The sequence below is a fragment of the Balaenoptera physalus genome (genome assembly GCF_965194825.1).
Source record: "Balaenoptera physalus genome assembly, chromosome: 10".
NCBI lineage: Eukaryota > Metazoa > Chordata > Mammalia > Artiodactyla > Balaenopteridae > Balaenoptera > Balaenoptera physalus.
The window spans coordinates 19,324,614-19,344,604 of NC_138889.1; the positions used below are offsets into that span (position 1 = coordinate 19,324,614).

The 19,991-nt window shown below is 41.8% G+C and overlaps 2 protein-coding genes across 2 annotated transcripts in view; one reads left to right on the forward strand and one right to left on the reverse strand.

The window, feature by feature from the left end:
- Positions 1-2,063: 2,063 nt before the first annotated feature.
- CLDN25 (claudin 25) lies at positions 2,064-13,788 on the reverse strand. Its single transcript, XM_082411180.1, is given in 4 exon segments — positions 2,064-7,686; positions 7,689-7,832; positions 7,834-8,131; positions 8,133-13,788. Coding segments are annotated over 4 exon segments (675 nt in total). The 5' UTR covers positions 8,174-13,788; the 3' UTR covers positions 2,064-7,494.
- Positions 13,789-13,866: 78 nt separating this feature from the next.
- The window catches only part of ZW10 (zw10 kinetochore protein), a 34,437-nt gene continuing 28,312 nt past the window's right edge, over positions 13,867-19,991 (forward strand). Inside the window, exons 1-2 of the mRNA XM_082411073.1 lie at positions 13,867-14,067; positions 16,565-16,699. Of these exons, the coding sequence (XP_082267199.1) occupies positions 13,963-14,067; positions 16,565-16,699 (240 nt within the window). The 5' untranslated portion in view covers positions 13,867-13,962. The remainder of the gene's footprint in view (positions 14,068-16,564; positions 16,700-19,991) is intronic.

A 19,991-nucleotide genomic window follows, 5' to 3' on the forward strand; every position in this document is an offset into this window, starting at 1 on the left:
TGAAAAGATGCTTTTAATTATAGATTCAGCTTCTTTTATACATTTAGGGTTTTCAGACTTTTTTTGGTTACGTCTTGTGTCAGTTTTGGAAAATTATTAGAAATTTGTCCAAAAAAAAGAGAAATATGTCCGTTTCGTCTAAAATTTAAAATTTACTTGGCAAAAAGTTTATAATAACGCCTCGTGTGTGTGTGTGTGCGTGTGTGTGTGTTTAATGGCTCCAGGATCTTAGTGATGTCCCCCTTTTCATTACTGATACTGGGTGACACGTATCTTCTTTTCTTTTTGGTTAGTATTTCCAGAGGTTTATTGGTCTTTTCAAACAACTTTATTTTGTTTTTATTTGTTTTTCTCTTTTGTAAGTTTTTTCCTGCCTTTTTATTTATTTATTTTTGGCCATGCCATGAGGCTTGTGGGATCTTAGTTCCCCAACCAGGGATCGAACCCGTGCCCCCTGTAGTGGAAGCGCAGAGTGTAACCACTGGACTTCCAGGGAATTCCCTTTTCTGCCTTTTTAATTCAGAGCTCTTCAGCAGTGATTCCTAACCCTGGTCACCAATCCAGGATCAGCTGTCACTTTAAAATTCCTGGTTGCCAAGACCTCAATCCTGCAGATATGGACTAATTAGACTTCCACTGGACCCCAGATGCTTTTATGCTTGGAAAGCATCACAGGTGATTCTGATAAACATACAGTCACAGCTGAGAACTATTTCTTCATAGAACTTCCATGCCTACTAGTAAGGTGGCTTTTACATTGTCCTCAACACACTGAGTTCTGTGGTTTCATAAAGTCTGTAGAATCTTCTGCAATGATAGTTTACAGGCTTTTATGCTTTCTGAATTAATATATTATAACTTTGGTGTATTCCTCATGTTGTAAAACTCAACTTTGATGGAGATATAGAAAAATATATTTTTTTCTGTGTAATTAACCTTTCTTTTAATTACCGTAAACACATCAGTTCCTTAAAGTTCGCTCACAGGCTCAACTTCTCAGCTGTTCAGTCATTACATTGCTTTTCCCTGAACCTTTAAAAAAATTATCCACATTCTCTTAGGCTATTAAACACTAAACTGACATTGTAATCTACTACAAATCAGAGTGGAACTGCCTTAAGAGATTTTCAGGGCACTTTCATGTCCTCCTCCTTTCAGCCCTCTTGTTTGCTGCATTGCCCAATAGGCTGTTGGCTAGTTACCTGATCCCGCAACCTCCTTGTTGTGTGTAACTGATTGGCCATTTACAGACAAGTGAATGGGTCTTATAAGGTAGAGACCTGGTCTCTTCCCTTCCCAGATAAGATAAGCCTGGATTGTTCCTGCTATGAGGAAGACAGGAAATTGTGATAATAAGCGATGAAGCAGGAATATTAACTTTGAGTAGGAGAAGGGGACAGAAGCCTTCTAAAGAATTTAGGTGACTTGGGCAATGAAGAGTAGCCCCCACTCGACACAACTAGAGAAAGCCCGCGCACAGCAGCGAAGACCCAGCGCAGACAAAGACAAAATAAATTAAAAAAAAAAAAAGAATTTAGGTCACTTGGAATTGATAAGCTGCTACATAAGTACTCAGGGATTGCCAAGAGTGAGTTTTGAAACTTAAATGTGTGCTGCCGGTCCTGGTATTAATCATGTTCACGGAGGTATGACCAGTTTTCTATCTAGAGCCCTAACGGTGGGCTAGAGGTATCACTCATGCCAAAGATGGTCTTCCCAAATTAGCATTTAGATTTTAACAGTAAGGATAGAACCCCCAATGATGACCTGGAAGTAGCATCATCGTTCACTAAGTCATCTTGACCATCTCTACTTAGGGAATAGCCAGATCTCATTCATGAGTTGAACAGTTTTACAGCTTTCCTGATTTATACATCACTGCTGAATCAATGTGTCTCACGAAGATGTAGTTCATGGAAAGAATATTGGCATTGTTATCTAACAACTGAGTTCAAATACTGGCTAAACCTATTTTCCTGGTCTATAAAACAAAAAAATCCTTAACCTTGCAGTTATGTTCTAAGGGTTAAAAGAAACAATAGATGCAGCAATGACTTGGTGTAAAGTATTGATAGCTGCAGGTCTCGTGTGGAAATGTATTGTGGGGCAAGGTCTTTAAGGCTTCTCCTTGGCCTATGTAGGGCTCACAGGTTGATTCTAAATAACTGGGACGTAATGTAGACATCCAGGGTGCTATAGGTCTCTGGCAAGCGGATGTGCTCATATTAGCCAGTCTGACTGGAAGAGAGATGCTGAAGGGATCCAGGCCTATGCTGGATAGAAAAATTACAGTATCTCCTATCGGATTCTTTTCTTGCTTCGGGTATATTTTTTTCTTTAATCATTTTATCGAATGGCCTAATCTTGATAGGGAACAATGAGTCAATAGCTTTCTTTTTGTTTCCATGGCTACCTTCCAGTATGATCCTTTGGCTGTCCTTTCCCTGAGAACTTTATTGTCACGTTTGAGTATGAGAAGAATAATTTTCATGTATTACAGCGTCTGGACCAGTCTAGATCAAAAGTTCACTCTCATGCATTTGCTTCAGTGCTTCTCCCCTCATGTTAGTCCAGGCCTCAGCCTGAAGTTCAGGGACTAACAGTAAGGAAAGAGCTGTAGGACATTTTTCTACTCCCCTGCTCCGTTCCCTTCCTAACCCCCAGCTTCCGGCAGCCCTAGAGCCTGGGGGAGGAGAGTTTACAGCAGAAGAAGGCAAAGGACATTGTTTACTTTTTAAAGAAATAGTTTTGTTTCTAATACACTCTTATTCTTTGTTATGGCAAGAATCCAATTACTAGCTCTTGGGTGGGGTATTTTATGGGTTCTTCTGAGAGCTCTGTAGAAAACTTCCAGATCATTCCCTGATATGGCTTTTGGACTTCCTGGCTGGCCTCTTCCAGTCCCTCTCAGCGCCTGCTCGAGTCCCTCACACCGTCCAGCAGATCTCTGGGACAGTGTCACCCAGACTGCCTGCCCCAGCACCCATCTGGGCTACAGAAGGCTTACCATCCTTGCCCCAGTAAAAGGCAGAAGGGCAGGTGCTGCCACTCTGCCCCACTTGAGCCAGCCCCCTGCCTCAGGCTGCTCCGGTGGTGGTCAGGCACCCTCGTCTGTGCCTCCATAGCCCAGGAGTTTCTGCAGCTCGGCACGGGTGAGGTGGGTGTGTTTCAGATACCCGTCTTCCCTGCTGGGAACAGCTCCATCCGTGAGTGGTGCTTCTGAGGTCCATCTCCACCCCACTCCGCACAGGGAAGGGTAGAGACATCACCGTGCTCCCAACTGTTACGAATTCCCTTCCAGGAAGCCTCCCTAATGAGTCTGGGTGTTTCTCTTATGTAGCTGTTGGGTGTGAAGGCTGACCACCAGTTTGGTGACTTCTTAGCAGCAGTGTGGTGAGCCCCTGTCTTTAGAATCCAGGGCATGTATCACCCACGGGATTTGGCTTTGAGGCACTATTCAAAATTCTGGGGCTTCCCTGGTGGCGCAGTGGTTGATAATCTGCCTGCCAATGCAGGGGACACGGTTTCAAGCCCTGGCTGGGAAGATCCCACATGCCGCGGAGCAACTGGGCCCGTGAGCCACAACTACTGAGCCTGCGCATCTGGAGCCTGTGCTCCGCAACAACAGAGGCTGCGATAGTGAGAGGCCCGCGCACTGCGATGAAGAGTGGCCCCCACTCGCCGCAACTAGAGAAAGCCCTTGCACAGAAACGAAGACCCAACACAGCAAAAAAATAAATAAATTTATAAAGTTCCTACCAAAATTCAAAAAAAAAACAAAAATTCTGGGCAACAACAAAACAGTCTGTACACATACTATAAATGTGGACAAGGTAGCAAGAACAACTGGCTTAAAAAAAGAAATCCATCAGTTAGTAGAGTGGAATGTGATCCCAGCTTCTTTCAGTTCCATATCAGAGGCCAGTGACTGCAGACATTTCCCTAACTCTGAGTTTTGTATTATCCTAACCCTCCCTGGCTGCTAAGACACATCTCCTGTCCAGAAGCCCATAAAACTATTTCTTACTTTCCTCCCATCCCAAAATGTGTCTAACCCTTGGGACTTTTCCCTTAGAGCTAGTCTCAGAGGCTCAGAAGGGTAACAGATGAATGTTTTGATAGGGACCTTCTGGAATGCCTTCTCTGCTAATGATGAAATGTTCAGACCCAGAGGAAGACTGGTGGAGAAGATAGCACCGAACATATCAAATTCTAACTGCATCACGTTTGGCGAGTCCCCGGGTTATTTTCTTACAATGCTTTGCACATAATAAAAGCTTTTGCCTTGAAACATCGATTGATTGATGTCCCTTTCTGTTTCTAATACATGTGACAACACACCTCTCCATGTGTAACCACAATAAAGAAATGTTTTTAATGTTAATTTGCCACAAATGTATGAACTGAAGCTAAGATTTAATTAGTTCTATTTTTATTTCTCATTATTTTCCCTACAAGGCAGGTAGATAAAAACAGTGGCAGTTTTTGGTGAAAAGCATCTTCTTCCTCAGACTCTTTCTATAAAAGTAGATTCTGGCCAGAATGCATCACCTTTCCTTCAGGGGATGACATGCTATTGACTGCTTGGGAATCAGTCAACAGTCCCTGCTCCACTCCTATCGTTTTAAAAAATGCCTTTGGGGACTTCCTTGGTGGTCCTGTGGGTAAGACTCTGAGCTCCCAATGCAGTGGGCCCGGGTTCGATCCCTGGTCCGGGAACTAGATCCCACATGCATGCCGAAACTAAGAAGTCTGCATGCTGCAACTAAAAGATCCTGCGTGCCGCAAGTAAGACCCGTCGCAGCCAAAATAAATTAATAAGTAAATATTTTAAAAATGCAGACCTTTAAAAAATTTTTTTAAATGCCTTTGTGTCCTTCATAAAGGAGAGTTAGGAAGACAGGCTATTTTTTTTCTTAATAAATCTTTAGTTTGTGTCCATTTCTTTGCAGAGGAAGCCATAATCACATGCTGATGAAAAATACCATCAGCGCCTGCACACATGGGATTAGGATGAGGGCTGCAGGTCACCAGCAGGACCAGGTGAGCCACCTGGCAACAAAGATCCTGTTTAGACCTCAACAAACGCACAGAGCACAAGATTTTTCTTTTAGGTCTTTGGTTTTTTCTTCTGCTTGGGTGCTAGTTTTTCCTTTGGTCTGGTGGATTGTCTCAGCAACCCATCCCCATGAAACAACAGGATGGGGTGGGTGACAAAAGCCTGCCATGGCATCCAAGCCTTGGATTCAAGTCTCAGCCAGCTAATTACTCACCATGGGCATGTTGCCGAAATTCTTCATTTTCCCATTAGCAAAACAAATAATATCTGTTCTCCCAATCTCAAAAAAAAAAACCCCTCAATATAACAGTAAATAAAACACAAGATATGTGAAAGTGCGTTGTCATCTCTTAAACCCTACGCAACTGTGTGGTAGGGATACGGCCCAGGGACAAGGCGTTAGGAAAGGGGGAGCAAGCAACTGTTTCGGTCAGCTGAGCTCCTGTTCCTGGCCGCATGCTTGGCTTCCCTTGGTTCTGAGAACAGAGACAACATTCTACAGGCCTTACAGGCCCTACAGGTCCTGTAAGATCCTGTTCCTTCCTACTTCACCAGCCTTGTCTTTTACTTTTTTCTCTCTCTATCTAGAATTGCTATCCATCCTTTAGCTTGTAGGCAGTTATCATTTCCTTAGGGTACCCGCTCATTTAACCCGACTAGGTTAAATTGCTCCTATTGCATGATCTTAGAGAACCATGTACCTTTCCAGATTTGTAAAGTTTGTCACAACTACGATTTGCATTGATGTGATTCCCCATTAATATTTGTCTCCCCTAATTGCCTATATGAGGGGCAGGGATACATTTTGTCCTACCGTTTTATTCCTGGTTGCTAGCACAATGCCTAGCACGTGGTAGGTGCTCAATAAATATTTGTTCAAAGAGTGAATAAGCGGCCAGATGGATGAATAACAAAATGAGTCCTTCTTGTAGATCCTATGGGACCCAAGGATAACTCTTGGATAGTTGAGCTTCACCCCTGATTGAAACTTGGCCTAAAGATCCTTGAAACATAATCAAGAAGGGGTAGTTGATAAAATGGGCATTGGAACCAGAGAAGGCCAGAATACAAATCTGATGCAAACCGCTCTTTTATACTCAAAAATTTATTTACCTAAGAGTCACTTGGATTTGTGTATGTCAAGTGGACATACACAAAAGGACATACTGGGAAAGGAGCTTTCTGGAGAAACTGTGCCTCCTAGAGGATGCTATTCTGGGTGAGAAGGTAACTGAGTCAGGTGCTGAAGCCGAAGTTGCACCTGAGCAGACTCACTTCCTCAGGAAAAAAAAGAAGGGAACTGGTCTGGGCTATGCCGGCAAACTTGTTTAATCTTGTGTCGGTGCGTGCGTATTCTGTGGCGGCTACTTCAAGATGCCAGGGCTATGCCGATGTTATTTAACTGAGAAGGAGAGGCATCTGAGCACAGGCAGTACAGCCTCAAGGCAAAGCACAGGACCAGCGTGTGGAGGGAGGGAGCTCCTCAGTCCTGCGAGCAAAAGGTGCCTCCGAACTTGGAAAAGGGACATATCTGGGGACACTGGGAACCATCACCCTTAGTTGTTCTCCTGTGGGAATTGTCGACGGGGTCAGTGGTGACTCTCAACTGATTAAAGCAGTGGGAGGCAGATGGTAGCGAGAGGATCAGGGTGGACACGCAGGGTAGTTTCAGCTGATGAGCAGGTTTATGAGCAAATGGGAGGCTCCTCCTTGAGAACTTGCAGAAATGCCTGAGGAAGACCTGGGCCAGGCGGTCAGGAAGCAAAGGAACTTGGGTCATTGTTGTGAAAGGGACTTTACTGGTTGCCACAGCCTAGGTAGGTCTGCTGACATTTGGGTTAAAATTTAAGGGATGTATAATGTGATTTTGCATACGGTAAAAGACATTTCCGAGGAGCTGATAATTCTCTCCACGTGTATGCCCACATTGGGCAGTCCTTGGGTACAGCCACAAGGACTGATGTATGGTGAAGCTCCCTTTCAAATCGTGCACCCGAGACTGAAAATGAACCCAAGGAGGGTCCCTGTCCTGAGGTGATATTATAGGCCAATAATTCATTTTCATTTGCAAAGGCATGTCTTTAGCTTTTCTATCTTCATATCCAGTAGACTAGGTTTTCTAGGTTGAATGCTATTTTGTAATATGTTTTCCCTAGTAATAAAAGAATCAAGTATATAATTAATGTTATGAGCTTACAAGTATTTTATGTAAATAAAATCTAAATCAGATAAACATGTTTTTAGAAACTGTGCCTTGATTTTTCATTCTGAAATTAAGATCACCATATCACCAAGATAGTCAAATTCTTGAACAAATGAGACAGTGACTTCCACCCCTAAAATGAGGCAAGCAAATATAGAGTGATGACGGATAAGGAAGAGAGAGGATTCTCCTGACATTCCTCTGTTCCATAGATTCCTTGGCAAAGCTTGTCCTAGATGAACAGGATCCTAGATCTTGGCATTAGGTAGAACGAGCGATCGGACTCTTCCGCTGGAGCACAGGCTGGTGGGGCTGCTGTAAGGACAGCCATCTGGACACAGGGCACATCTTTTTTTCCCAGGCAGGCCGAGAAGATGAGGAGTAACCCACCAAGGGCCGGGAAAACACCAGCAGCCCAGCCCAGCCCAGGTAGAGGGCATCTCCAAACTCCCACCGAGGCACAATCTCAGGGACGCTGTCATCCCAGAAGTCTTGGATTGTGGCGTAGGCCACCCAGGAGACTGGAAAGAGGGGAGTGACTGAAGCTGATGCCTCCAAAGTCCCCCCCAAGGAGGCAAAGCCACCTCTGAAATACCCATCTGATCCTGTGAAACTGGAAGCATTGGGCCCCAAAGCCAGAGAGCAGAAGCCCCAGTAGTCCATGGGAGGCTACCATGAGGATGCGGGACGCCTGGAGCTCCAGGGGCAGAGACGAGAAGGACTCAGAGGCCTTGCACACAGTGGCAACTTCCTCCTGATCTACGCAGACCCCCCAAAGTCCCCTGATCCAGGTCTCCATTTCGTTCAGCTCCAGATTGAGAGTTTTCCATTGGGGCAGGACACATGAACAGACCCAGCCAAGCAGAGAGCAGTCCCCCAAGCTGGGCTTTCCCGCAGAAACTCCAGGCCATGGTTGCTCCCGCCACAAAAGAAAGGCAGAAAGAAAAGGAGGACAGGCGGCTTGGCGACTGATCATCAGGCAGGACTTTTGGGGAGCTGAGTGGAAGTCTTTCACTTTTGGAGGGGGTTCCTGTTTCAGTTTTCTAGGCAGCAGCTGAGGCAGGTGCCAGGAACTTGGCAAAGTTTGGGTTTAGGGGGTGTGCCCAAGATTGGATGTGGGTGTGGATCCTGGGGGAGGGTCCCATGAGAGGCAAAAAAGCCAGACAGTAAGCCATCAATACATATCTGATGAGTGTATTCATACACTTAAATCGCTCCCCAGTTCCGAGAAGACGAGAATGATGTTCTGGGAATATACATTGATGTAATCTTTCTGGAGGGTCACATGACTTCATGTTTTACACTTTTAAATATCTGCACACTTTGACCCAGCACCCTACGTCCAAGAACTTACCTTAATTTACTGTGAATATATACCAAGATTTATGAAAATATCCATTGAACTAGTGTTAATAATTGTATATTATTATGTACAATTTAGGCAGCTGTTTTAAATTGATGTAGAAGAAATTTTAATGACATGAAAAATGCTTTTGATACGTTGCTAAGTGAGAAAAGCAGTGACCAAACAGTATATAGAGTATATAGAATGCAGTTTCACTTTCACCAAAAAGCGCATATATCCGTATCTATGTGTGTGTATGTATGTATGTATCATATACCACAAAATGTTAACCATGGTTATTTTAGTGGAAGACTTATGGATAGTTCTTATTTTCTTATTTGTGCTTGTCTATGTATTTTATACATTTTTACAAATTTATCATTTAGTATTTTTGTAAGCAGAAGAAAAAAATTCCCGAATCCAAGGAACCTATCCAGACCCAGAATATACCAGGAGGGAAAGCCCTTCCTCCCCAGTCCCCTGCTGCTGCTGGGACAGCAGCTATAAATAGATGGTGGTCACACCAGCTTCCATTCGTATTTGTTGCTGCTGCCAAGAGGCAGGTTCCGACAGGAAAGGCAATAATTTGCATTTACTGAGTGAGGCTAAATACCAGACTTTTGGCTAGATTCTTTATCCTTATTTAATTTTCACACCACCGCTGTGAGAAGTTACGTGTTAGGTAACTTGCCAAGGTTCCCCAGCTGGCAAGCAACAGATCCAAGTCCTGAGCCAGGCGGTTCGGACTGTGACATTTCCTATTCTTGTCTCCAGCGCTGCAACAGCGATGCCTCCTGAGCTGCACCTGCCCACTGGTGACACAGCATGCAGGCATGGGCTCCTCTTTACGGCAAAATACGGAAGAAAATTGGGATTTATTATATTGAAGACATAGATGTTGACCGATGTATTCTCCTATACATATTTTAACCTACTGATTGCCCTGTGGTACACTACGATGTGCAAAAGGGGCGTGGGATAGTCAGCAACGAGGAAGCGTCTGAAAAAAGCAGTTATCTTGACTTTACCTGTATGACGTCTCAACACCTAAGCAGCCTGATTAACTTATCAGTCTTGTAGGGGTGGAGGGAGGTGAGCAGAAACTTCTGGAATGCCTTTTTTTCTTTCATGTTTTATTATAGAAAATTTCAAACACATACGAAAGTAGAGCAAATGGTATAAAGAAATCTGATGTACTATCACCCAGCTTCAGAAATTATCCACTCATACCAATCTGTTTTCACCCATACCTGCATCCACCACTCCCCCTCCCTCCCTTAATCCTATCTTGAAGCACATGGGATGCTCTTTTAAATTGTAGGCTCCTTCTGCTGCTTTTATAACAACCACATGTTCTAATCAAAACGATGGCAAAATATTATGCGTCTCTGGAAAGTGTCTGCTTGTACTATATCCATCCAGATTTGTGTTTGATACTTTGCTTCCTGAATCCAGGCATGCCACATGTGTGTGAGACATGATTGGTCAGGAGGAATCCTTTCAGACATTGCTCCTTGTTTCTTTGGCTTTTCTTCAGAGCCCTTTCTTGGTGATTTATGAAAATCTGTAAGTCAGGAGAGATACAAACCACGATAAGCGTGAAATATGAAGGAGGTCAGATTAGTGAGGGAAAACAGAACCCATTCATTTGTTAATTTCTTTTTAAAAATTTTAATTTATTTTTATTGAAGTATACTTGATTTACAATGTTGTGTTAGTTTCTGGTGTACAGCAAAGTGATTCAGGTTTATATCTACCTATCTATCTACCTATATTTCTATATATAAATATATATATTAATTCTTTTCCATTATAGTTTATTACAAGATATTGAATATAGTTCCCTGTGCTATACAGTAGGTCCTTGTTGTTTATCTATTTTATACACAGATTGTATCGCTAAACCCAAACTCCTAATTTTTCCCTCCATGGCTTTCCCCTTTGGTAACCATGAGTTTGTTTTCTATGTCTGTGAGTTTGTTTCTGTCTTGTAAATAAGCTCATTTGTAACATTTTTTTAGATTCCACATATAAGTGATATCATATATTTGTCTTTCTCTGTCTGACTTCCTTCACTCAGTATGATAATCTCTAGGTCCATCCATGTTGCTGCAAAAGGCATTATTTCATTCCTTTTTATGGCTTTTTATCCCACTGTGTGTATATACATATATACCACATCTTCTTTATCCATTCATCTGTCAATGGGCATTTAGGTTGCTTCTATGTCTTGGCTATTGTAAATAGTGCTGCTGTGAACATTGGGGTGCATGTATCTTTTCGTATTAGTGTCTTCTCCAGATATATGCCTAGGAGTGGGATTGCTGGATCATACGTTAACTCTAGTTTTAGGTTTTTAAGGAACGTCCATACTGTTCTCCATAGTGGCTGCACCAATTTACATTCCCACCAGTGTAAAGGAGGGTTCCCTTTTCTCCACATCCTCTCCAGCATTTGTTATTTGTAGACTTTTTGATGATGGTCATTCTGACCAGTGTGAGGTGACACCTCATTGTAGTTTTGATTTGCATTTCTCTAATAATTAGTGTTGCTAAGCATCTTTTGATGTGCTTTTTGGCCATCTGTATGTCTTCTTTGGAGAAATGTCTATTTAGGTCTTCTGCCCATTTTTTGATTGGCTTGTTATTTTTGTTCTTGTTATTGAGTTGTATGAGCTGTTTGTATCCTTTGGAAATTAAGCCCGTGTTGGTTGCATTGTTTGCAAATATTTTCTCTGAGTCTGTAGGTTGTCTTTTCATTTTGTTTACGGTTTACTTTCCTGTGCAAAAACTTGTAAGTTTGATTAGGTCCCATTTGTTTCTTTTTGCTTTTATTTCTACTGCCTTGGGAGACTGACCTAAGAAAATATTGCTATGATTTATGTCAGAGAATGTTTTGCCTATGTTCTCTTCTGTGAGTTTTATGGCATCATGTCTTATATTTAAGTATTTAAGCCATTTTGAGTTTATTTTTTGTATGGTATGAGGGAGTGTTCTAACTGCATTGATTTACATGTGGCTGTCCAGCTTTCCCAACACCACTTGCTGAAGAAACTTTTTTTCTCCATTGTATATTCCTGCCTTCTTTGTCAAAGATTAGTTGACCGTAGGTGAGTGGGTTTATTTCTGGGCTCTCTATTCTGTTCCATTGATCCATATGTCTCTTTGTGTGCCAATACCATGCTGTTTTGATTACTGTAGCTTTGTAGTATTGTCTGAAGTCTGGGAGGGTTATGCCTCCAGCTTTGTTCTTTTTCCTCAGGATTGCTTTGGCAATTCTGGGCCTTTTGTGGTTCCATATAAACTTTAGCATTATTTGTTCTAGTTCTGTGAAAAATTTCGTGGGTAATTGGATAGGGATCTCATTAAATCTGTAGATTGCTTTGTGTAGTATGGCCATTTTAACAATATTAATTCTTCTAATCCAAGAGCTGTTAATTTCTTTTTATTTACTCAAGTGTTCATTCATGCCTGCATGCATTGTCTGTCTGTGTGTAGCAATCCCACTCCATTCCCTATGCCCTTTTTCTCCTTCCTAAGTCTGGCTCTCCCCTGTCTCTTCCTGGAAACTTGAGGGATAGTTCTTAGCTTATCCAGTGCTCAGGGAGAGGTAGAGCTTCTGCAGTTGTGTTTGTGGGTATTCATGGCTTAGTTTCCTGGAGGAAGATTACAGAACCTCCACCTGACACTTCCTTCCATTCTTAGTTCAGATTCCTTATTACTGTGGAACCTCCCTGATTCAATCAGAGACTGGGTGCTCCTCCCCCAATATTTCCTCTGCCCTTTGTACCTCCTTAGAGGTGGATTAAGCTTCCAGGCCTGTTCCTTGCACAGACCCCTTCCAAGGCCTGCACTTAATTTTGTATTTGTTATTTTATATTCTTTTCCTTAAAGAGTCCTCCCCCTCCTGGCAACTCTATAAAATTTAGGCCCTACCACATCTGGATCAATCCCTCATCTACCTCGAAGATAGTAATGATCATATTTTCCTGAGATTATTTACTCACATATTTTGGATTCCCAGCCTAGCACAGTGTCCGTCATACAGTAGTTGCTCAATAAATATGTGATACAAATTTTCAGGGATTTCATCTGCAGGTCCTTCTTTCTCACTGGGCATTTATTATTAGTAGCATCTAGAATTCAAAGAGAGGCTGACAGGTCTACCAAACAGAAGTTTGGTTGGTTTTCTAGGGAGAGGCGATTCCCAAGATGTTATGGCTTCCCGTCTCAACCCCCTTTGCTCATGTCACAGGAAGCTGCCCCTGCGTCACTAGGACAAGCAGATTGTTCCACAGGCACTTAAAATTGACAAGGACCTTAGGGTCAGCATCTACTTGGGGGTCCACCTTCACAATGTACCTTTAAAAAAATTTAAGAAAGCATTTTAATCAAGGCAGTACATGTTCACTGTAGAAAAATAGAAAAAACAGGGAAAAGAAGAGAATAAATACCATAAATTCACCACTAAGAGAGTTAAATTGGTGTACTTCCTTTACCTTTACCTCTATATATGTATCTATATCTATTTATTTTTTTAATACTGTACATAGTATATTGTGAAAATCTTTTAGTATGTAACGCATTTATATGCATATATGTATACATACATACATATATCTTATAGTATGTATGTAACACATTTAAATAATAAAACAATTTTTTTTAAAGTTTTGATAAAATTGATTTGTAATCTCTGAAAGAAAGTGCTAAGTATCATGTTCCAGTCCATACAGTACTAATGTTATTTATACCTAGGTAATATAAATAATATAAACTTATATTTCATAGATGTTATATATGTATATACATATATACTATGTAATATAAAAGGAGTGCAATTATAAGCATACTTTTATTTATAATGAGGTGATTCCACTTCCTTGCACAACTGCAGAGGGCACCATTCATATAAACTGTGATGGCCACTGAGGCCCATGAGAATGAATATTTAACGAAAAAAGATCAAGATGGGCTCGTTGGGTCTTCAGGCTAGATAAATTTCACAGGTAAGCATTTTGAAGCTGAGAAAAGTTCAGTTGTGACTGGTTATTAAATAAAAACATTTTTCTTCTAGTGAAAACCCTGCGGGAAAAGACAAGCTATTTGAAAACGAACAAGGAGAAAACGCGTCTCCGCACAGTTTGCCAACTACGGGACACCGTGAAAAGTCTACGCTAGGATAGCCGCGGTGCCTACCGGGAGTTGTAGTACGGGCCTAGCTTTTCGTGCGGAGGTCTGGGCCCCGCGAGACTCCGTTTCCCGGCAGGCCGCGCGCCAAGGCCTCCGGCGGGACTGGAGCTGCCGCGCTGGCTACAAGAGAGTGGCCCTGTCCGGGTTGGTTCTTGTGGTAGCGATGGCCTCGTTCGTGACGGAAGTCCTGGCACACTCGGGAAGGCTGGAGAAGGAGGATCTGTGCACTCGGATCAGCCGCCTGACCCAGCGGGTGGAGGAGATCAAGGTGAAGCCGGGGCAGCTGGCGGCTGGCTATAAAGGGACGGAGGGAGGAGTAGAGCCATGGCAGCCAGAGTGGATGCCGGCGGTCAGGCGTGGGAGCCGAGTGGGAGGAATGAGGAGTGGGAGGGCTGGGAAGTATGTGGGCCGAGGAGGGGGCTTAGAGGGAAGCCCAGACGGGGGTTGGGGACTGCGGAGGAGAGGAGGCGGGACAGTGGAGAGGAAGAGGCGGTGACTGGGTCAGCGTTGGGAGTGGGGTTAGGCTGGGGAGGGATGGGGGGTCGAGGGCGAAGGCCGAGGAGACCACCAGAGCAGGGGAAGTGGGACTGGAAGCCCGAGGTTTCTAGGGAGGGAGCATAGGAGCGGGATAGAAATGAGGGCAACCCCGCCCAGCCCTCATCGGTGTGTGATTTTCTCCTCTGTCCCATTTGTGGATGAATATAATGGCTTTGGGAGGATTGTGCCGTTCTCCTCCCTCCCTGAAATTTTTGTTATTAAAACCTATCGATATTTTATTAAACTCTCTTCTCCACCTCCAGGGCCTTGAGACTACGATGAGTGTTATAAAACTCGTGAATAGCACCTCTTTGGACCCTGCTGTCTTGAGATTGATACAAAAACAAAAGGCACAAACCACACGCAGTTCCACTTTGTACTGCTATCTTTACCTTACATTTGTATTTGCCCACATCTTTGTTGCTTTCATTTAAAAAGATGTGCATATATATATGGAATCTAAAAAAAAAAAGGGTCTCACAAACTTAGGGGCAGGACAGGAATGAAGACGCAGACGTAGAGAATGGACTTGAGGACACGGGGAGGGGGAAGTGTAAGCTGGGACAAAGTGAGAGAGTGGCATGGACATATATACACTACCAAATGTAAAACAGATAGCTAGTGGGAAGCAGCCGCATAGCACAGGGGGATCAGCTCAGCACAGGGAGATCAGCTCGGTGCTTTGTGACCACCTAGAGGGGTGGGATAGGGAGGGTGGGAGGGAGACGCAAGAGGGAGGGGTTATGGGGTTATATGTATATGTATAGCTGATTCACTTTGTTATACAGCAGAAACTAACACACCATTGTAAAGCAATTATACTCCAATAAAGATGTTAAAAAAATAAAATAAAATAAAAATAAAAAGATGTGTACCCGTGTAGGTCTGGATTTAAGGGAGCAATTTTAGCACTGCACCATAAAGGCACAAAAATGGTTTTATTTTACCAAAATGATTTCCTAAATGTTAAGTATTCATGTCACTGGCATCTCTTCTTTAATATGGCTTTAGGATTTTTCATCACTTTTTATGTGATGGAAAGAGGGCAGGCTATTAAGCTACTTTAATGTGGCACTCAAGGCTCCTCCCTGTTCTGGACCCAACTTTCCTTTCACTAGTTTATTTTCCCTGACTTGAATCTTCAGACAGTTGAGAATTACTTTTTATACTCCAAACAGGCCCACTTTTTTCCTAGTTCCCAGATTTTACTTATGTTGCCATTTCTCCATCTTTAACCTATTAGTACTTCTACTCATTTTTCAAGTTCCATCTCAAATATAGTTCCCCGCATGAAAAATATCCCCATTTTCCCTCAGGCAGAGGTGCTCTGTTTCCCAGTTGTGCTCCTGGAAGACATTAACTCTGTTGCTATATTACATTTCTCTAGTCTGTATTCTGATTACTTAAGTGCATACTGTCTTTCCTACCTAAAAGGAATATATTTGTGTGCAAGCATAATTTATTCCTGTGTCTTTCAAAGCATTGACTAATTCAGTGCAAAGTATTCAATAATTTGTTTATTAAATTAGTTTGCATTAAAGGAGATAATGGAACTCAAATCAGTTTAGGGTTTTAAGGGACTTCCCTGGCGGTCCAGTGGTTAAGACTTCACCTTCCAATGCAGAGGGTGCGGGTTCGATCCCTGGTTGGGGACCCAAGATCCCACATGCCTCACGGCCAAAAAACCAAAACATAAAACAGAAGCAGTATTGTAACACATTCAATAAAGACTTTAAAAATGGTCCATATCAAAAAAAGAAATCTTAAAAAAAAAATTTAGGGTTTTAAGATTCGGCCTTACAATTTTATAAGCAAGAGAATAGAAATTCATAAATCCATTGAGGTATACAGATTATGGGTTTAATTTATCCATTTACTTTTTTTTCTATTAGGTGTGATTAAAATTAGTGGCTATAGTCTGAGCTGATACAGTTCAAAATGAGAATTTTTGTCTCTTCATTTATCTTTTTCAGTGTTTGTACAACTCTTGGGCACTGTTGGGTTTTGGTGATCATTGTCTTCTTGCACCCTAGTAGTGTTATGGGACTCTTAACGGTGGGAGAAATGTGTTTTTTTGAGGAAACCCGTTGGCTTGGAGGGAAAGTGAATGGGTGTGGGTAACTGGCAAGAAGGCCCTAACTTGGAAGATACCCTAATAGAAGATGAGCTATGTATTTGAACAGAGTTCCCTACTCATCTCATTGTAATTTTTCCATCTTATATAATAGGGCGAGGTATGCAGTATGATCAGCAAGAAGTACAGTGAATTCCTGCCTAGCATGCAAAGTGCACACGACCTGGTTACCCAAGTGGATAAACTATCGGATGACATTGACCTGCTGAAATCCAGGATAGAGAGTGAGGTAAGAATAGTTTGTTATATAGGGTAGGTTTGTAGGGAGGCAGTTCAACTTCCTGATTCCTAAGACAATTCAGTTTTATACAGCTTTTAAAGACCTCACTTTCCTTATTGGCGAATGGAAGTTGAATTAGATGATTTTAGGGTAACGTCCAGTTTTAAAATACAAATATTTTCCAAAACTATACTTTAAACAATTTCTTTTTTATGGTTAAAAAAAAAACATTTTAAGCTGTAATAATAATGTCTTGCATTTTTTTTTTTTAAAGATTAGTTTTGTTTTGTTTTGTTTTTTTTTTAATACTTTATTTATTTTATTTATTTATTTATGACTGTGTTGGGTCTCTTAGTTTTCGTGTGAGGGCTTTCTCTAGTTACGGCAAGTGGGGGCCACTCTTCATCGCGGTGCGGGGGCCGCTCTTCATCGCGGTGCGCGGGCCTTTCGCTATCGCGGCCCCTCCCGTTGCGGGGCACAGGCTCCAGACGCGCAGGCTCAGTAGTTGTGGCTCACGGGCCTAGTTGCTCCGCGGCATGTGGGATCTTCCCAGACCAGGGCTCGAACCGTGTCCCCTGCATTAGCAGGCAGATTCTCAACCACTGCGCCACCAGGGAAGCCCTGTCTTGCATTTTAATAGCACTTTATAAATTAAAAAATAATCTCAGGATTTGATTGTCTTCATAATAAAACAAAAACAGATGAAGCATAGAAGTGAATAATTTGGCCTTTTCTCTTATCATCTCCTATTTAAAATGCTTATCTCTCTTAATGGCCAACATTCTCTTATATCTGCAGCTGGCCTCAGCATATTAAAGCTTCAGCACAATCTTTTCTTTCGGCCTTCTTCTGGAAAGCTGGCTCAGATCGCCAGTCACAACCACTCTACTTCCTGTCATAAAGCCACTTTATGTGGACATGCAGAGAATCCCTGCCCGTCTTGTACTGTGTCACTTTGTGGGGCTAGCGCTTGCTATACTTCTTATGGAAAGTCTGACAGGTTTTAAGAATGTTCATCACGTTTGCCAGAGCGCTGTCATCACAAAGAAGTAAGCCCATCTGGAAACAGGAATATCCATTTTATAATTTAAAAAATATTTTTCACATATATTATCTCACCAGGATTTTTCCCTTGCAGTTTCCTTTTAGGAAAAAAAAGCAGTTGAAAAAAATCAAGCTGATATTAGAGGTTTAAATAAAGTAGGTGTCTTGTACCTCTATTTCTAAATTATCAGTCAGGATGCATTGATATCCAAAGTCAGGATGTTGAGGTATTCTCAAGGTCCTAAAGGAAAGACACCAAGTCTCTTCTCTATGTGATAGTTACGAAAGAAGGAAAGGGAACAGATGTATTTTTAAAAATTCTCTATAAAAACTTGAATCACAAGTGGAGAAACCACTAGCTACCTAGAAAATCTATTTAACGGTGAGTTTACCAGTCATTCTGGTTAGAGGTTTTAATAAAAATAAATCCATTACTCTACAACTCTGGCTCAGTTCAAATAATATTTTCAAAGTGTATTTGTCAGACAAATGAGTCAACAGTGCAATCTTAGACTGTGCTGTTAGAAATGAAGTATCTGGAACAAGAGAGTAATGGGCTCTTTGTACGTTTTGCTGGTTAGATTATGGCTGGTGAAATTTATTCAGTTCTGGTTGTTACATTTTGAAAGGTGACTGGTCTCGATGAGAGGGTCCAGGCCTGAACACTGTACCATCTGAAGAACAATGACAAAACTCAGGGTGTTTAGCTTTTTTGTTGTTGTTTTGTTTGTTTTTTTATACTGCAGGTTCTTATTAGGCTTCAGTTTTATACACATCAGTGTATACATGTCAATCCCAATCGCCCAATTCAGCACACCACCATCCCCACCCCACCGCAGTTTTCCCCCCTTGGTGTCCATATGTCCATTCTCTACATCTGTGTCTCAACTTCTGCCCTGCAAACTGGCTCATCTGTACCATTTTTCTAGGTTCCACATACATGCATTAATATACGATATTTGTTTTTCTCTTTCTGACTTACTTCACTCTGTATGACAGTCTCTAGATCCATCCACGTCTCAACAAATGACTCAATTTCGTTCCTTTTTATGGCTGAGTAATATTCCATTGTATATATGTACCACCACTTCTTTATCCATTCGTCTGTTGATGGGCATTTAGGTTGCTTCCATGACCTGGCTATTGTAAATAATGCTGCAATGAACATTCGGGTGCATGTGTCTTTTTGAATTACGGTTTTCTCTGGGTATATGCCCAGTAGTGGGATTGCTGGGTCATATGGTAATTCTATTTTTAGTTTTTTAAGGAACCTCCATATTGTTCTCCATAGTGGCTGTATCAATTTACATTCCCACCAACAGTGCAAGAGGTTTCCCTTTTCTCCACACCCTCTCCAGCATTTGTTGTTTGTAGATTTTCTGATGATGCCCATTCTAACAGGAGTGAGGTGATACCTCATTGTAGTTTTGATTTGCATTTCTCTAATAATTAGTGATGTTGAGCATCTCTTCATGTGCTTCGTGGCCGTCTGTATGTCTTCTTTGGAGAAATGTCTATTTAGGTCTTCTGCCCATTTTTGGATTGGGGTGTTTGTTTCTTTAATATTGAGCTGCATGAGCTGTTTATATATTTTGGAGATGAATCCTTTGTCCGTTGATTCATTTGCAAATATTTTCTCCCATTCTGAGGGTTGTCTTTTCGTCTTGTTTATGGTTTCCTTTGCTGTGCAAAAGCTTTGAAGTTTCATTAGGTCCCACTTGTTTATTTTTGTTTTTATTTCCATTACTCTAGGAAGTGGATCAAGAAAGATCTTGCTGTGATTTATGTCAAAGAGTGTTCTTCCTATGTTTTCCTCTAAGAGTTTTATAGTGTCCAGTCTTATATTTAGGTCTCTAATCCATTTTGAGTTTATTTTTGTGTATGGTGTTAGGGAGTATTCTAATTTCATTCTTTTACATGTAGCTGTCCAGTTTTCCCAGCACCACTTATTGAAGAGACTGTCTTTTCTCCATTGTATATCTTTGCCTCCTTTGTCATAGATTAGTTGACCATAGGTGCGTGGGTTAATCTCTGGGCTTTCTATCTTGTTCCATTGATCTATGTTTCTGTTTTTGTGCCAGTACCATATTGTCTTGATTACTGTAGCTTTGTAGTATAGTCTGAAGTCAGGGAGTCTGATTCCTCCAGCTCCATTTTTTTCCCTCAAGACTGCTTTGGCTATTCGGGGTCTTTTGTGTCTCCATACAAATTTTAAGATGATTTGTTCTAGCTCCGTAAAAAATGCCATTGGTAATTT